The 16,825-nt window shown below is 34.3% G+C and overlaps 1 protein-coding gene across 3 annotated transcripts in view; it reads right to left on the bottom strand.

Annotated features, from left to right (window-relative positions):
* Positions 1-16,825, bottom strand: part of LRP1B (LDL receptor related protein 1B) — a 1,899,539-nt gene that overhangs the window by 560,969 nt on the left and 1,321,745 nt on the right. For all 3 annotated transcript variants that reach the window (XM_078451331.2, XM_078451332.2, XM_078451333.2), the window contains exon 32: positions 208-357. In XM_078451331.2, the coding sequence (XP_078307457.2) occupies positions 208-357 (150 nt within the window). The remainder of the gene's footprint in view (positions 1-207; positions 358-16,825) is intronic.

The raw sequence follows: 16,825 nt of genomic DNA, 5'->3' as shown, positions 1-16,825 counted from the left end.
AAGTCCCAATATAGATAATCTTACAAGTCTGTTTGCAAGGTTAAAAAAAGAAAAACAAAACAAAACAAAAAACTCTCACAGAGATGTGTAATTTGAATGTGCTTCTGGTGTTAATGGAGCAGTAACTTTTCTAAGCTTTTAACAGGTCATAATTAATCAACCCCCAGTCAATACGAAGCATCCTAGCTATAGAACCATTGCACTTACCCATGATGGTTAGGGCTGTAGCTTTTGTTAATTCTTCTTTCATTGACTCTATTACTTCTAAATTACCACCATCCAGGTTGCATCTATTTATGGTTCCATTTCCCGAACTGATCCAATAAAGTTTGTTTTCCACATAGTCTATCGATAGACCTGTAATTAAATTATACAACTTAAACATAACAGTAGCCACTTAAATAGTAATGTTCACCTAGCACTAGATTTGAGGGGGAAAAATAAGTTGCAAGCTTAGATTTTTGTCTTTAAATATAAGATCTGCCTAATAGGGAAATATACTGTTTTTACTATCTGTGAAACCATATATTTTTATAGGCACTTAGTAGTTATCTCTGTTGATTATCACAACAATCCTGTGACACTGAAAGCAATGACTGTCTCATTTCATGAATAAGAAAAATAATACATGGAATAGTCAAGAAATCTATAGGAGTCCATAGTTAGTAAGTGTACATTACAGAAATTTTAAGAAAGTTTCTGTTTCCAAATTGAGTGCTTGCTCTCTTCATCATACCACTTTGCCTCAGAAAATTTTAACACATAATACTCTTTCGAGAAACTAGCATCATTGATGAAATTATTAATTCTCCCTCTACTTTCAGTGAAATAACTTTAGGCAGTTATAGATTCAAATTGTTGGTTTCAACTCTTTTGAAGTGAAACAAAAGTAGAAGAATTTCAAAAATTGATAAGGTCACCGAAACACGGAATTGAATTGGGCTAATTTAGATGCTGTCATGGGGAGATAGATCATTTGGTAAAGACACCAAGCCAATGGCTTAAGGCCATTATTCCCGCATCACAGTGAATCACTGTAGGTTACCTTTATTGTATTTTATGGGAAATTTCATGTCATAGTAGTATTCGAGGTTTCCAAAGGTCTCAGGATATGTATATTTTGATTGCCAAGGGTTTTCAGTATACATCTACATAATTACTTGCATGCTTATCAGTAGGCTCAGGGTCCATGTCATAACAATAAGACCATGGCTTTTGTTAGTCCTCTAAAACCCTCAACTACTTATGGAAATGCACATGTGGGTATACACTCAAGCATACAATTCAATAAATTATTTCTGGAATCTTCTTCAGAGAAGAAAGGGAACAAACCACACACACACACACACACACACACACGCACACACCCCTTCCCTACTTAAAGAAACAAAAAAAAAAAAAAAAGGAAAGGAAACACGTGGAGAGAATCACATGAGTTCTAGTGCATTGAGTCCCAACTACAAATAGTCCCAATCTGGAGAACAGAAATGATTTTTCAGACCAATTTTAATCAAATAGAAATAATATTACAAATCAATACAATAGATCAGCTATTTATTGGCTTATTGGTATGTTTTACTAAATACAAGTATGGAAGGTTCAGAATAAACCTAACAAATAAAATTAGACATTTCGGGATAAAGTTTTTAGATTTTTTCTCCCTTTGAGGACTACTGTGGATGACTGGCTTTAAACACTTTGTAAAATAATCAGATAAAAACTATTCCAGTTATATACTTTGGTATAATATTTCCAGTTTGAAAGTGATTCACCATTCAATTTTTTATGAAATTTTGGATATTCTATACGTACTTCCTGAGTTACTTCTGTGCTTTTTTTTTCTAGTAAAACTCCTGATTTAGACCACTTAATGATCAGATGTGTTCTGTTTTGTCTTCTGTTTAGTTGGCTATCCAAATCACGTAATTCTGTCTTTAATCAGCAATGAAGAATATCTTACTAGAGATTTATGGTACAAAATATAACTCCAAACATTTTGTTGCAAATGTTCATCAATAACTGAATTAATAAATACGTTTATGAAGAATTCCTTCTAAGCAAAATTACCTATTCTTCTAGGTATTCCAAATTTTATCTTTTAATCAAGGTAAACAATCGGAGAGCTATCCACATTTTTAGATCATTGGATTTTTGTCTCTCACTTAATCTGCTGCTGAATTGAGCTCTGGCATTGTGCTCTTGATTTAAATGAAGGATGCTATAAGAAGTAGCCATAGGAAAACCACTGTTGCACTTCCCAGGATATAGTGTCTAAAATAATAGACCACATAGTGACCTCTTTATACAAGAACCCATGGGAGAAATTTCTTTCAGGGTTCAGTGCCAGAAAAACCTATAGTGGAAAATATAAAATTGTAACTGATCATATTTCTCTCTTTGTTTTGGCTGCAAAGAATCTGAAGAGTCATATTTGTGACCCATCTGCAGCAATTGCATTGCATTTACACTACTAACTTCACTCCTGGCTTCAATAGACTAATCTATTATATTTTCTTCACCTTGATTTTTAAAAACAATACTTTTTGGCCTTACTTAAGGGATTGTATTTATCTACGTTTCCTCAATACTTTTTTTTTTCTTGAAGGAAAGGGTGCATTAGTATCAAATGTGCCCAACTCCAAATTAAACCACATTGTCAGAACTTTCTCATCCACCCAACACCCAGGAATATCTAGATTCTAACTTGCAATGTGTAAAGTAATTATTATACAGAGCAGGAAAGTTATATTGTTGGGGTCAGAATTACCCAGAGTTTACTACTCAACATCTTTGTTTATGGAGTTTGCTGAAAGAAAAGAGGCTGTTTGGTAGTGAGCTTTGATCTTTAATACCTAGCATAGTACCTAGAGCAGAGAAGAAAATTTATAGACGTTGAACACATGAATGGGTTGTTTAATTAATTCCATTATTAAAATTATAAGTTGTCTCCAAAGAGTTCTGCCTAGTAGTGTTGAATTATCTCTACAAAAGAATTTTTTTAATATACTACTCATAGCTGGATGCTATGACAACAGGGAAGAAGGGAAGGAAGTGCTCCAATAGGCCACCTGGCATGGCTTAAGTTTTCACATCGATATTGAGATGGAATAGTTTACGATTAATCATTTTAAGATTTATAGGAAAAAAGTAATGAAGTTCCTATATTAACATACATATTCATGTGATAGATCACCTAGTCACCTACGTACATCTTGTCTTCTATTAAATGTATTAGCTTAACCTCTGACTGTTCTTGAGCATGTTTATTCCCAGGTTTATAACACAGAATTGAAGTATCTTTAAAATCCTATTATGAATTCAAGAAATTGGTGATATATGTTTTAAATTCATAGATATATGCATATTTTGGAAGTACATATTTATAAATTTTTAATGTAAATTGTTTCACAGAATAAGATTTTTTATTTTGTTACTATCATACATTTAGGTCTTAATAACATTGAAGAATTAATTAGTGTCCACTTATTGGAATAAGTTCTGAATCAGGTCTCCTTTGCACTATTTCAAAAAATGAATCACTGAGCAGTAAACTGATAGTGTTTTGATGCAGGGGAAACTGCTCAGTGATTTTAGAATGCTAAATCAATAGCCATGAGAAAGCAGATTAAATATGAGCACGTTCATAAAAGTATCCTAAAACCTATGCAAAGAAATATGATTGTGTTTGAACTACAATGTTCTCAGAATGGGTGACTGATATAAAAAAAATCCTCAAAAGGACTGCCGGATCTTTCTGAAGAATATACCACTACTAATATAGACTTATTTTTGTTAGACATAATTATTTTTAAAATCACCTGGATTTGGTAATCAAAAGAGGAAACCTAGATTCAATAGTAATAAGGTATGTCAAAGGAAGAAAAGTCGTCATTTAAACTGAAAAACCTTTACGAAAAAAAGAATCTACCTTTTTTATCTATCTTTCCTATTATTGTAAAAATGCAGGGTTAATTCATATGCTTTCATTCTCGCCCTATTTGAAGCCAAAGATTTCCCTTACGGTATTATTTCAACATTTTGACTAAAATAGCCCAGCTTATTTTTTAATTGGGATAATATAATTTGCCAAAATACATTTCCAATAGAAATATGTTGATATAAGAAACAACTACATATTTTTAGAAAAATATCACCTAATTATTTTCCATAATTATTAAAAACATTAAGTTCATTAAGTTTTCAGTTTTGTTACAATTAAAACTGGAAAGTTCACTTTACATGTCTCATTTCTTTTTTAAATGACTCAAATTAAGTCAATGTACTATGCAATATGGAATTAAAACAAAAATGCAAATATGTAGAATAAGGAATTTTTAAAATTAAGGCTTTCTAGAGATGGCAATTTTCTAATATTTTTCCGACACTTACTAAATTTCATTTCAAAATTTTCAGCCCCTGGTTATGCATTACAATTATCCGGAAAACTGTTAAAAATACCGATACCTAGGCCTCACTCCCAGAAATTTTAATTGGTTTGAGTTGGTCCCAGAAATCAGTATTTTTTTAAAAATCTCTTCAGTTGATTTTAGGATTAAGAAGTTCCTTTTAAAAATTGCCTATTGTGGGGGTGCCTGGGTGGCTCAGTTGGTTAAGCATATGACTTCTGACTTCACCTCAGGTCATGATCTTATGGTTAGTGAGATTCATCCCCACATTGGGCTCTTTGCTGACAATATGGAGCCTGCTTGGGATTCTCTCTCTCCCTTTCCTCTAAGTTAAAAAAAATGCCTGTTTTTAAAAACCTTCAAAATTGAATACTTAATAAGTTTAATGAGGCCTTTAAAATACTGCTGGAAAGTGTATTATGAGGAGATCTTTGGGGACAGAAGAACATTAAAGATATACATGGGGAAGAACACATACTATAGATATTAAAACACAGATTATTAACTTTAAATACTCTAGACATGTATAAAAATAACATTGAAATCATCTAAATATTCTCCTGTAGCATTACCTTCAGACAATAGAACACACACTCCTTCTGCATCTAGGACTGTGGTAGTTGTAATATTGAAAATATACAACAAATGAAAAAAAAATCATAAAATTATATCCTTATTATACCTGTAGAAGAATTATAATATTCTGGATACTCCAAAATGGAAATCCTTTCAGAGTTAACCAGAAGTGGCATGATTTTTCTGGGGGGCAAAACTATTTCTAAAACATTGAATTTTTAGCTCCAGAGGAGCATAGTTGTTCCATGGGGAAGTGGAATGGGGTTAATTGCCTATTCACTATTAGCCTATCTCAAAAAATACTTTATCCCTCTTAAGAATGCTTAGATTTTGTAAATGCTAGAATAAATATACTGAGGAAACCCAAGCATTCTTTGTGCTCCATCCCTGCTTCTCTCTGAAGTAAATATAAATATAAGGTACCACCTTTCAATCACCTTGTCTATTCATCTCTGAGTTCGTCTGAGAAAAGACTAGTCAGCCTTCACCTGGCTACACCCTCACTACACCACTGTGAAGATGTAATAATAACGATAATAATATAGTGTCTAGCACATAGAAAGCACTAAATAAATGCTAGCTATTTATTAGTACTACAAGGTTTCGTATCTCCTTTTCAAGCTAAAGTCTTATTCTAAAATTTGCAACCATTTCTTTGGTAATCCCCACAACTGATAGTTTTGAGACGGTTTAGTGTGAGAAATACTTAGACTGTACACTTCATTCGTAATTACAGCATTCCCTCAATTATGCAGGTCTATCAAAGTTAGAAACTGTTGTTCTAGTTGGTCTGTGAAGACAAATTAAGACATGCTTCCGTCTGGGAGAAAATATTTGCAATACACATATCAGATAATAGAACACAAATCCTTCTGTGTCTGGAATTGTGATAGTTGTAGAAACTGACCACTGAAAACACACAACAAATGAACAAAAGGCTAGTGGCAACAAAAATGCAGTCAAAACTCAAAAAAAAAAAAAAACCCAATAAACAAATGAGTACAGGAAGTGAACAGACATCTCACATTAGAAGATATACAAATGGCAAGTAAGCACATGAAAAAGATGTTCAACATCAAAAGAAAATGCAAATTAAAATGACAATGATAAAGCAGTACACATCTGTAAGAATGGCTAAAATAAAAATAGTGACAACACTAAATGCTGACAAGGATACAGAGAAAAACTGGATAACTAATACATTATAGGTGGAATGAAAAACAGTACAGTCTCTCTGGAAAACAGCTGAGCAGTTTCTTATAAAACTAAACATACTATTTCCGTAGGACCCAGCAATTTCACTCCTGGGAATTTATTCCAGAGAAATAAAAACTTGTGTTCATACAAAAACTTACACATGAATGTTTGTAGCAGCTTTATTTGCAGTAGTCAAAATTTGAATCATCGCATCTCCTTTAATAGGAGAATGCTTAAGTCAACCGTGGTATTTATATACCGTGGCATACCACTCAGCAATAAGATGAAGAAAAGTATTGATACATGAAATTTCAATGACTCTCCAGGGAAAAATGCTGAGTGGAAAACAGCCAATCCAATAGGTTATATACTGTATGACTGAATTCCTATAACATGTTAAAAACAGAACATTTTAGAAATGGAACATTTTAGATGGTGTATGGAGAAAAGGGAAAGGGGGTGGTAGGCAGGAGAGAGTAGGTGTGGTTATAAAAGGGCAGTAGGTAGGATCATTGTGGTGTTGGAATTTTTCGGCATTTTTTTAATTCTTTTTTTCCCCACTTATCCACAGAATCTGATTCATTTTATTCAGTACCTTGAAGGTGGTGTTGGATATAGAAACCTACATGTGTGATACAATTCAATCTAAAATTAAACACACAAATAAAATAAAACATGAAATCTGAATATTAATGGACTTCATTAAGGTTAGTTAGTACCTGGGTGGTAATATTTTATTGTGGTTTTACATTATGTTCCAATGGGGGAAAATTAGATAAAGAATATGTGGAAACTCTCTGTATTGTTTTTTATAACTTCATGGGAATCTAAAATTATCTCAATGTAATTTTTTTAATTAAAAAAAGCATGTTTCAACAAACGTTCAATATTTTTTCAATATTATTCAACAAAAAGTTGAGTATGTAAGGGATCGAAATATGCCACTCCAAAACAAGCCACTTTGGCTTAAGAATTACTTTGACTTGAAGAACTGAGAAACAGAAGACAAAAAAATAAAAGCTCTTTGCCCTAATTTTTTGCTTAAAGCAGTCTTAGCCTCTCAATCACCAGAGACTAGTCTAGACTCTGAACAGCCCAGGGATGGCATGGAGAGGAATCTAGAAAACAAGCCTTACTAAAACAATCTTTATCTTCCATTAGTGTCCTTCAGGTAGTTACCTTCCCACAGTTTGCCTCCCTTGCAAGTCTAAATCCCTTTTCCTTTGTTTTGATATTATTCTACAAATTTGCTGTTGTTTGTTAATATGCTATATAAGCCCAACTTCTAACCACTCCTTTGAGTTCCTGATCAGTGAGGTTTCCTGCCTGCATGTGTGCTACTCTGGTTAATAAACTGCTTTTCTCTGGGTAGTTTGTCATTGTGTCAATCTAATTTCCAGGTCCCTAGCCAGCGAGAGGTAAGAAAAACGTTTGTTTTTTCCTCTATTGCACATGTCTATACTGCCAGTATCTTAACTGGATCTAAATTCTTTCTTGAAATCATCGCTCTCCATCCACTCTGCTTTAAGAAGTCACTGACAACAAATAGAGTTACAGAACTACATTAATTACTTTTTTATTGCTTATCGCATAGAGCTAAGATTTCAGCATCTCCCCCATCCTCTGTCACATTAGTCATTTTACCTTGGACAATTTATCCTGTATTTCAAACTTTTGATGATCAGCAAAAAGTATGTGCCTTGTGAAAAAAACATGTGCAAAAGTGGAAGCAAAATCAGGCGCAGTGACAGCCTATTTCCTGAGAAGTGTTTTGCTCTAAAAAAACATTTTAAAAGCTTTAATACCTATAGTTTTATAATGCACCAAAACTATATTTTATAGCTTGATAGGTAAAATAGAACAAAATATTTTTAAAAGCACTGGATTGTGCCATTTGAACATCTTAAAATTACAGTTCCTGTCAATATAATCCCAAACATTCCCTTGCATTAGATTTTTTTCTGTAGACACGCAGAAAAATTCAAAGTTTTTTAGACACTTCACATGTTCGTACATTTTTTGTTTATTTTTCCTTTCTACTAAGAATGAGATCAGTTTCTTCTCCTTTGTCACTTTCTTAAAAACGGAACTATATTTTTTCTTCAAGATCAGTTGAAATTTCAAACATTACTAATTTGGGTACTATTCTCTATTTTTCTTCCTCACACAAAATTAGTTGTTCCCTCTATTTTTACAATGTCTACTTACCTTTATGGTGTCTGGAAATAGTACCCAGGAATGACACTGCATCAAATGGTTTGTAATTATTTCTGTCTTTTTACTTCACTGGACTATGACGTTATTGATAATGTATACCAGGTTTTATTTTCAGGTCTGGCACCTACTATAGCCTTCATAACCTTTTATAACAACCTTTTTTTTTTATACTTAATATCATTTGAAAGAATGAGTAAGAAAATGATCAGGTGAAAAAAATGTAAATTTAAATTATTTGTCTGTATATTAATGTGTAATTTTAATATCCATTTGTTAGTTTCTCTGTCCTTTTTTTGTAAGCTATTTTGTGAGATAATATTGATCATGCTTCATACATAATAAAAGTGAGTGTGCCGAGTATAAATATATTTAAAAAACATAACTGCATTATATCAAGCAAGGAAATATATACCAAAGTTTTTTTTTTTTTTTAATGTTTATTTTTGAGAGAGAGAGAGAGAGAGAGAAACAGAGAGACAGAGACAGAGCATGAGCAGGGGAGAGGCAGAGAGAGAGGAAGACACAGAATCCGAAGCAGGCTCCAGGCTCTGAGCTGTCAGCACAGAGCCAGACGCAGGGCTTGAACTCATGGACCACGAGAACATGGCCTGAGCCAAAGTCGAACACTTAACCGGTTGACTGAGCCACCCACCGACATAAATTTGTTTTAACTTTATTTTTAAAAAGTGAGGTCCCCTGAATTCTTTTGAAGTGATAAAAAGTGCTTGTAAATGTTACCCATGAATATACTTCAAAATTCACGTTATACAGCATATAGGTTGGAATGATTAAATAATAATAAAAAAATAGGTTTCAAAAAGGTGTACTTCAGGGTTGAGTAAACAAGTGACTTTTGGTTGAGATTACATTGAAAATGAAGAGAAAATATCAAGAAGATAAAATATACAGTACACTAGATTCGAATAAGCCATGAAGAATAATGCTGATTGACAAGCCAAGTTGCTTTATATGAGGCTTAAGGGATAAAATTCATAATATGTAAACATTTTAAACATGGAAATGGCTTTAAGTAGTAAATTAAAATCTTTTGTTATGCAAACTGCTCTAAGCACTTAATGTATCCAAGACAGAGCAATAAATCTTAATTGAGAATATTTAGTTCAACAATGGATAACTGGAATGTTGATTTGTATTTAACAGAAACAAAGTTATTCAGTCCAAACTGCCTGAAGGCTGCAATTGCTTAGTCTTCAGTGATACACAGTCCTGAAATGCCAAATTGGGTGTTTTGATAAGATTATGACATACTTCTATTTCAAGTATGTCACACACATGGATTTAACCACCAACAAGCAAGGGAAATCCAGTGAATTACAACATAAAAACAATTTCACAAATTAGAAATCCTAGTATATCAGTAATGTTGCTGTGTAAAAGTAGCATTTAAAGATTCAGAAATAATTAATTGCAAGGTACAATTCACACAGAGGTGAAATTGCTTCATGAGTTTCCAGGCTGCTTAGAAAACCTGACTGCTGCGTCCTAATTGGGCCCACGTTTCTCAGGAGTACCCAAGTTCTGAATTTTTTTCCCCTACTTGCCATGCTTGAAAGAGTACCAGTTTTATTCCCTGATCTTAGCTTGAGGTCAGGTAATTACTATATGAAATCAGCCTCTCTGGGCAAAGCATAATGGTTAAGATTTAATACGGCTTTCAAAGCAGATAAACTTGGATTTGAATCCCACTCTACTATCCATCACAGGCAACTGACTTCTTTCAACAATCCTCACTTTCTGAATCTGTAAAAGGAGGATAAGAAACCCTTCCAGAAATGATTACCATGAGATGATTAATGCAAAACATTTTATAAGTGCTTGACATATTCAAAGTGCTTAAAAAGTAGTCACTGTAATTATGTTATTTTTGTCGCCAAAGTGATAATGGTTCTACTCTATCACACATTCTAGGCTAAGTACATGCAAACACAAAGGTATGGCTTCCTGAAAATACAGGTTCCATAAAGGATGACAGATAATTATTGTTTTGAGTTGATACTTCCCAGCCACACCACACAGAATGTTGTGTTTTCTCTTTATGTTCTGGGAAAAATAATTTATAATTTGATAATCCATATGCCTGAGGAGAAAATCAACTAAACAGTAGCTCCTTGTTTCCTAATCACCTAATTTTCTGCATGGAAATGGTTTAGAGAAGGCAGTGGGCAGGAATTTAAGCCAGAGATTGCCCAGACAGACTTGTCATGAAAAAATGATTAAAATAATTTCCCGAAGTGCAAAATAGCAGTGAAGTTCAATAAGTAAACAACAAAGTAATAAATATCCCTAAGTATATGTATTTCATGGGTATGGCAATCAAGTACACCAAGAAACATAGGTTTGTATTTATTTTTTACATTTACTCATGTGTCCACTCATGGCACTGGAAAATTCCATTTTTGAATTCATCTCAGGGCAATAGTTCTAAGAGAATCTTATAAAGTGGGATTATGTTGGCATGAATTCTTGGGAGTATTCCAAAGATTCTTCTATACCAGTGTTTCCTTAGGAGATATAACCTTGATGCTGACAGAGGGATTTAGATGCCTCCATTTTTACCTCAAACTTTCTACTTTCCACTTTGTTCCTTGGCTCATGTGGAAGACCATGAGGGTAAAGCATTCCCTGATGGGAACCAAAACTACCCCCTCAAGCAATAAGGACTATCCTGAGCCAGCAAAGCCTGCTGAAGAGTGACTCCAAGATGCTGATCAATTTGACTTTCACTTCCTACCTGCTCCTATCCCCCCACATTTGCCCCACCCATACTTTCCTGAAATAACTCTGTAAGTATTTTCAGCACTTTGGGGGCAGTCTTTGAGATACTAGTCCACTGCCTTCCTGGTGTTAATGTCTCCGAAATAAATTCCTATCTTATTTCACCATCACTCTTTTCTCTGCCTTTGGATTTTGTCAGTGCTGAGTGATCAAGCCTGGTCTGTTTGGGACTCCTGGAGCCAGGCAGATCCTCTTGCACCCTGTGTACCAACTACAATGCTTCAGTAAACAGCAATTAAAATCTATATACACAACAAAAAAAACGCAAAAAATTATGCACTTATTTTCATCACAGCTCTAAACTGTGCACAGAAGGGGTGCCTGGTTGGGCTCAGTCAGTTAAGGTTCTGACTCTTGATTTTGGCTTAGGTCATGATCTCACGGTACATGGAATCAGTTCTGCATCAGGCTCTGCGCTGACAGTCCCAATCATGCTTGGGATTCTCTGTCCTTCTCTCTCTGCCCCTACCCCCCTATAAATAAACATTAAAAATAAATAAATAAACTCTCCGGAGAGAGAAAAAATAAATAAATACAGCAAAAATAATAATTTTTAAAAAAGAAAACACAACAATCTGAAATGCTTCAGATTCTGTGTCAAGTAGTTAACAATATGTTATTGAATATATTTTAAGACAATGTTTCAAGCACTCAGGAAAAACACTAATTAAAAAAAACAGTTATTATGCAATATAATGTTAACCTATCTTATTTATTTTTTTCTAATTTTTAACCTATTTTAATAAGCACCTCTAATACTCCTTGAAAACAGCATCATCTTAACTGGCCCAACCCCTCACAAATAAAGAATTTGACGTGACTGAATAAAGACAGGGTTTTCCTGCTCTAAAGACAGGACTTTAGAGGATATTTTTTATAGTTAATTTACAGATAACAGTTTCTCTAGCCTATTGGGATAGATCAAAAATTACAATGACATGGTCAGAATGAATAAGGTATTATTGAAAAAGAATTAATTTTACTTTTATACCCAGTACTAAGAGGATTTGTCGATATGTAGATAACTCGACCAAGCCTTTTTTGTCCTATTCTTTCTTTCTATGAGAAAGCTCTGAGGTGCTAAGGAGAGCCAAATGGTTACAGGGTTAGACAGGAGAGAGAGGAGAAAGAATAAAAGGAACGTATGGGAAAGCCAATTTAGAAACCAAAGAGTTCCAATTTTTCCTTTTTAGCTAACCATGCATTGATTTATAAGCAACTCCACTAACATAATTTTTGCACTCCAAACTTTGAGAAAATTATGGCATAAATATAAATGTTTGCTACTCTTCAGATAATTGAATGCAATGCAACATGATTGATATCCAGGTCACCAAATATACACTTTTTCACAAAGTAATTTTATTCAACGAAGATACACAAATAAATCTTGGATTTACTTAATCATGTAAGAGCCTGTTGCTGTTGGATGGGAAATAGTGGTCACTTCATTCAACAAATATTTTTTGAAGATATACTTACAATGTGCCAGCATTGAGTTATGAGTTGCAGACACACTGCTAAAAAAAAGAGCAAATATTTTCACTAATTTTATAGTTTCCTTTCTAGTTGGTAAGCAGTAATCAAATATTCAACAAACAAATGGAAATCTAAAATAATGACAAGACTAAATGATGAAATTATGGTGCTAAAAGTGTCTATTTTAAGAGACTTTGGCTTTGTCAAAGGAGAGAACACCTCTTTGAGGAAATAATCTTTAAGTTGAAGTCTGACAGATAGGCAGACAACTGAGATGGGAGACATTTCTGGGCAAAGGAATACATTGTTAAAATATACTGTTGGGGGAAAGAGCTTGACAAGTTGAGAGAAGCAGAGAAGGAAAATATGGCTGGAGTGGATAACTTTTAGTCATACTGTAATTCCTTTTAGATAGTAAACTCCATGAGGAAAAGATTGGTATCACCCTTGCTTGCCTTGTTTCCCAGTAACTGGCAATCTGGGAGAACACTTTCTTTTCCTTTTTCTTCAAGATGCCCACATACATACAGACCAGCATATGAACCCTTACCCCATGTTCCTGACCCTCTTTCTCATTAATAAGTATATCATTGTTACAAAGCAACTATTACATAAAGAGTTATTTTTGTGTCATCCACAGTGCTTAGCATAACAAATTATAATTAGCCAATTAGTATATGAATTAGGATTTTAAAAAGACAGGTTATTGTAGAAATATTTGTTTTTCTTTCATTTTCTTTTATCTTCTTTCTTTCTTTCTTTCTTTCTTTCTTTCTTTCTTTCTTTCTTTCTAATTTATATGTGGGTATTTTTGAAACATTCTCAAGCATGTTTCTTTTTCTCTTCCTAGGTTCAAAAAGGACATGTTATCATACTTCATATAATATATATATATATTTTTTTTTTAGTGGGCTCCACACCCAGCATGGAGCCTAACATGAGGATTGAACTCACAACCCAGAGATCGAGACCTGAGTTGAGATCCAGTGTTGGATGCTTCACCGAATAGGCCACGAGGTGCCCCATAATAATCTATATTGAACACATTAAATTCAGTATAATAAAGTCATTTGCCCAGTCTCCATTCAGAAAGCATGGCTATTTAATGCCAGCTAACTTTTGTTCACTTACGTTTCTGCTTAAGAGAGCTTTTACTAAATTGTAGATAAATATTTACAGAAATCTATGTTTGGATCAACATACGCAATTGTTATATTTGCAGGCATATAGATCAGTGGATAAAATATAAGAAAGTTTGTGTTTAAAAATTGTGATGTTAGTTTAATGTGTCAACCTGGCTAGGCTAACATCCCCAGTTACAGAATTAAACACTAATCTAGATTTTTTCTGTAAAAGCATTTTGTAGATGTGGTTACTACATGCAATCAGTTGACTTTAAGTTAAGGATATTATCCTAAAAAATCTAGGTGGGTTTAAAGCAATTAGTGAAAGGCCTTAACGTTAGAACTGAGGTTCCTCTGAAAAAGAAGATGACTTTCTGGCAAAGGTCTAAAGTTTAAGCTGCTGCCTGAGACTTTCCATCTCGCCCTAGGATTTCAGCTTTGCTCAGCTAGCTCCCACAACCTCAGTAGACAAATCTTTGTAATAAATCTCTTTATATATCTATGTTTGTCTATCTATCATCTCTCTCTCTCTCTCTCTCTCTCTCTCATCTATCAATCCATTAACACTCTTGGTTCTGTTTCCTTTCATGAAACACTGACAGATATTCAACTGTCTCCTATCTCCCATTGTAGATAATTTTTCAGAATTAGCTAGTGAAGAATATATTAGTGTACACAATTCTTTACAAAGGATACTTTTATTTATTTAAAAAATTTTTTACTGTTTATTTATTTTTGAGAGAGAGACAAACACAGAGTGTGAGCAGGGGAGGGGCAAAGAGAGAGGGAGACAGAGAATCCGAAGCAGGCTCCAGGCTCTGAACTGTCAGCACAGAGCCCGACGCGGGGCTCAAACCCATGAGCTGTGAGATCACAACCTGAGCCGAAGTCGGACACCCAACCGACTGAGCCACCCAGGCGCCCCACAAAGGATGCTTTTAATATATTTACATGAGTAAGAAGAAAGGCCATAAAGGACATATGAGACAAAGTCTTAATTTTATACATGAGAAAACCTAAAACACAGCTATTGTCTACATTAACATGGCTTTACTATCCACTGTCTTTTTTTTTATTATTTTTTTTTAACGTTTATTTATTTTTGAGACAGAGAGAGACAGAGCATGAACAGGGGAGGGGCAGAGAGAGAGGGAGACACAGAATCTGAAACAGGCTCCAGGCTCTGAGTGGTCAGCACAGAGCCCGACGCGGGGCTCGAACTCACGGACCGTGAGATCATGACCTGAGCCGAAGTCGGACGCTTAACCGACTGAGCCACCCAGGTGCCCCAATCCACTGTCTTTTTAAAAAAAAATTGTTTTAACATTTACTTATTTTTGAGAGACAGAGTGCAAACAGGGGTGGGGCAGAGAGAGAGGGAGACACAGAATCCAAAGCAGGCTCCAGGCTCTGAGCTGTCAGCACAGAGCCTGAAGTGGGGCTGGAACTCATGAACTGTGAGATTATGACCTGAGCTGAGGTCGGACGCTTAATTGACTGAGACACCCAGAGGCCCATACTATCCACTGTCTTTAATGTTATAACTTACTGTTCTAATAAACTCTTGTCCAGTAAGGTAATAGTTGAAAACAATATAACTGCAAATTTCAGGAACTTCCTGGACAGCTCATCAACTCCAGCAAAAAAGCAACAAATGACACTGTATACATTGGTCTCTAACCCATCTCCCCTCAAATTCTTCTTTCCGTATCTATCAATCCAAAATTATATAATGATCTTTACTCAATGATCCTAATCAAGCTTCATTTGACACCTGCCTTAAACCAGACTTCACAATCTCAATTACTATTTCAGTGCTGCTTTTCCCTGTCTCAGATACTGCTAAGACATTGATGACTTAATGTTCTCCCTCAGTGTGTGAAGTAAGAAACTCAGCTTGGTCTACACAATGGGTTTTTTTTGGTGATATTTTGAAGAGCCAGCATTTAACACAGAAGAGAGAAAAATTAATAAACAATCATATATTTACTACCTAGAACTGGACATTATTTTTTTAAGTTTATTTATTTATTTTGAGGGGCAGAGAGAGAGGAAGAGTGAGAATCCCAAGTAGGCTCTAAACCATGAGCACAGAGCCTGAGGTGGGGTTGAACTCATGAACCACGAGATCATGACCTGAGCCAAAACCAAGAGTCAGATGCTCAACCAACTGAGCCACCCAGGTGCCCCCATAACTGGACACTATTAACATTTTACTGTATTTAATTTGAATCTTTGTATGAAATATGAAATAAATTCTATTAACACAGTAAAGTATCTTTTGAAAAAGATGAAAGTTCCCTTTGAATGTCATTATTGTTCCTTCCTAAAGAGAACTGCTATTATAAAATTGGTGTGGATTATCTCCAGTTTACGTTTTCCATACTTTTATAAACATATTCAACCAGGAGCAATATCCATTAATGTTGTATGTTTCATTTTGAACTTCTATGAATGATTTCATACCATAAGTATCATTCTGCTAATTACTTCTCTCACTCAATGCTTCTGAGATCTATCACATCTTTTTATATATATACAAAAACATATTCGTATTTGTATACAGTATTTCAGCACATAAATATGCTGCATTTATTTACTATTCCTCTTCTGATGAAGATTTAAAGCCTTTTCAAATTTTTTAGAGTTATAAACAATGATGCATTAAATATCCTTGTACGTGTTTCTTTGAGCATATATTCTTTAGAGTATATAAGTGTGTGGTTTGTGGAACATAAGATATTGCGTATGAGCCTTTAACTCTAAAAATAGCTCAAAAAGACAGACACTGTTATCTCTATCTTACAGGTAATAAAACTGAGCCTTCAAAAAGGAAAGAAGCATGTTTAAAGTCACGGAGTTAATAAGTATCAAAGCAGAGATTCAAATCTGTGTTTGGTATGATCCTAAAACAACATTTTTCCAAAACCATATTATCCCTCAAGCAGTAAAAGGAATGTTTCATGTGAATGTGAAAATTACTACAAGTTGTCCCTAGTTTCCAAGCGCCTTAAATTCATTCTTCCTCTT

Source organism: Panthera onca, chromosome C1 (assembly GCF_046562875.1).
Source record: "Panthera onca isolate mPanOnc1 chromosome C1, mPanOnc1 haplotype 2, whole genome shotgun sequence".
Classification (NCBI taxonomy): domain Eukaryota; kingdom Metazoa; phylum Chordata; class Mammalia; order Carnivora; family Felidae; genus Panthera; species Panthera onca.
Note: the sequence above shows the minus strand (reverse complement) of the source record. Positions and strands in the feature narration are given on the sequence as shown.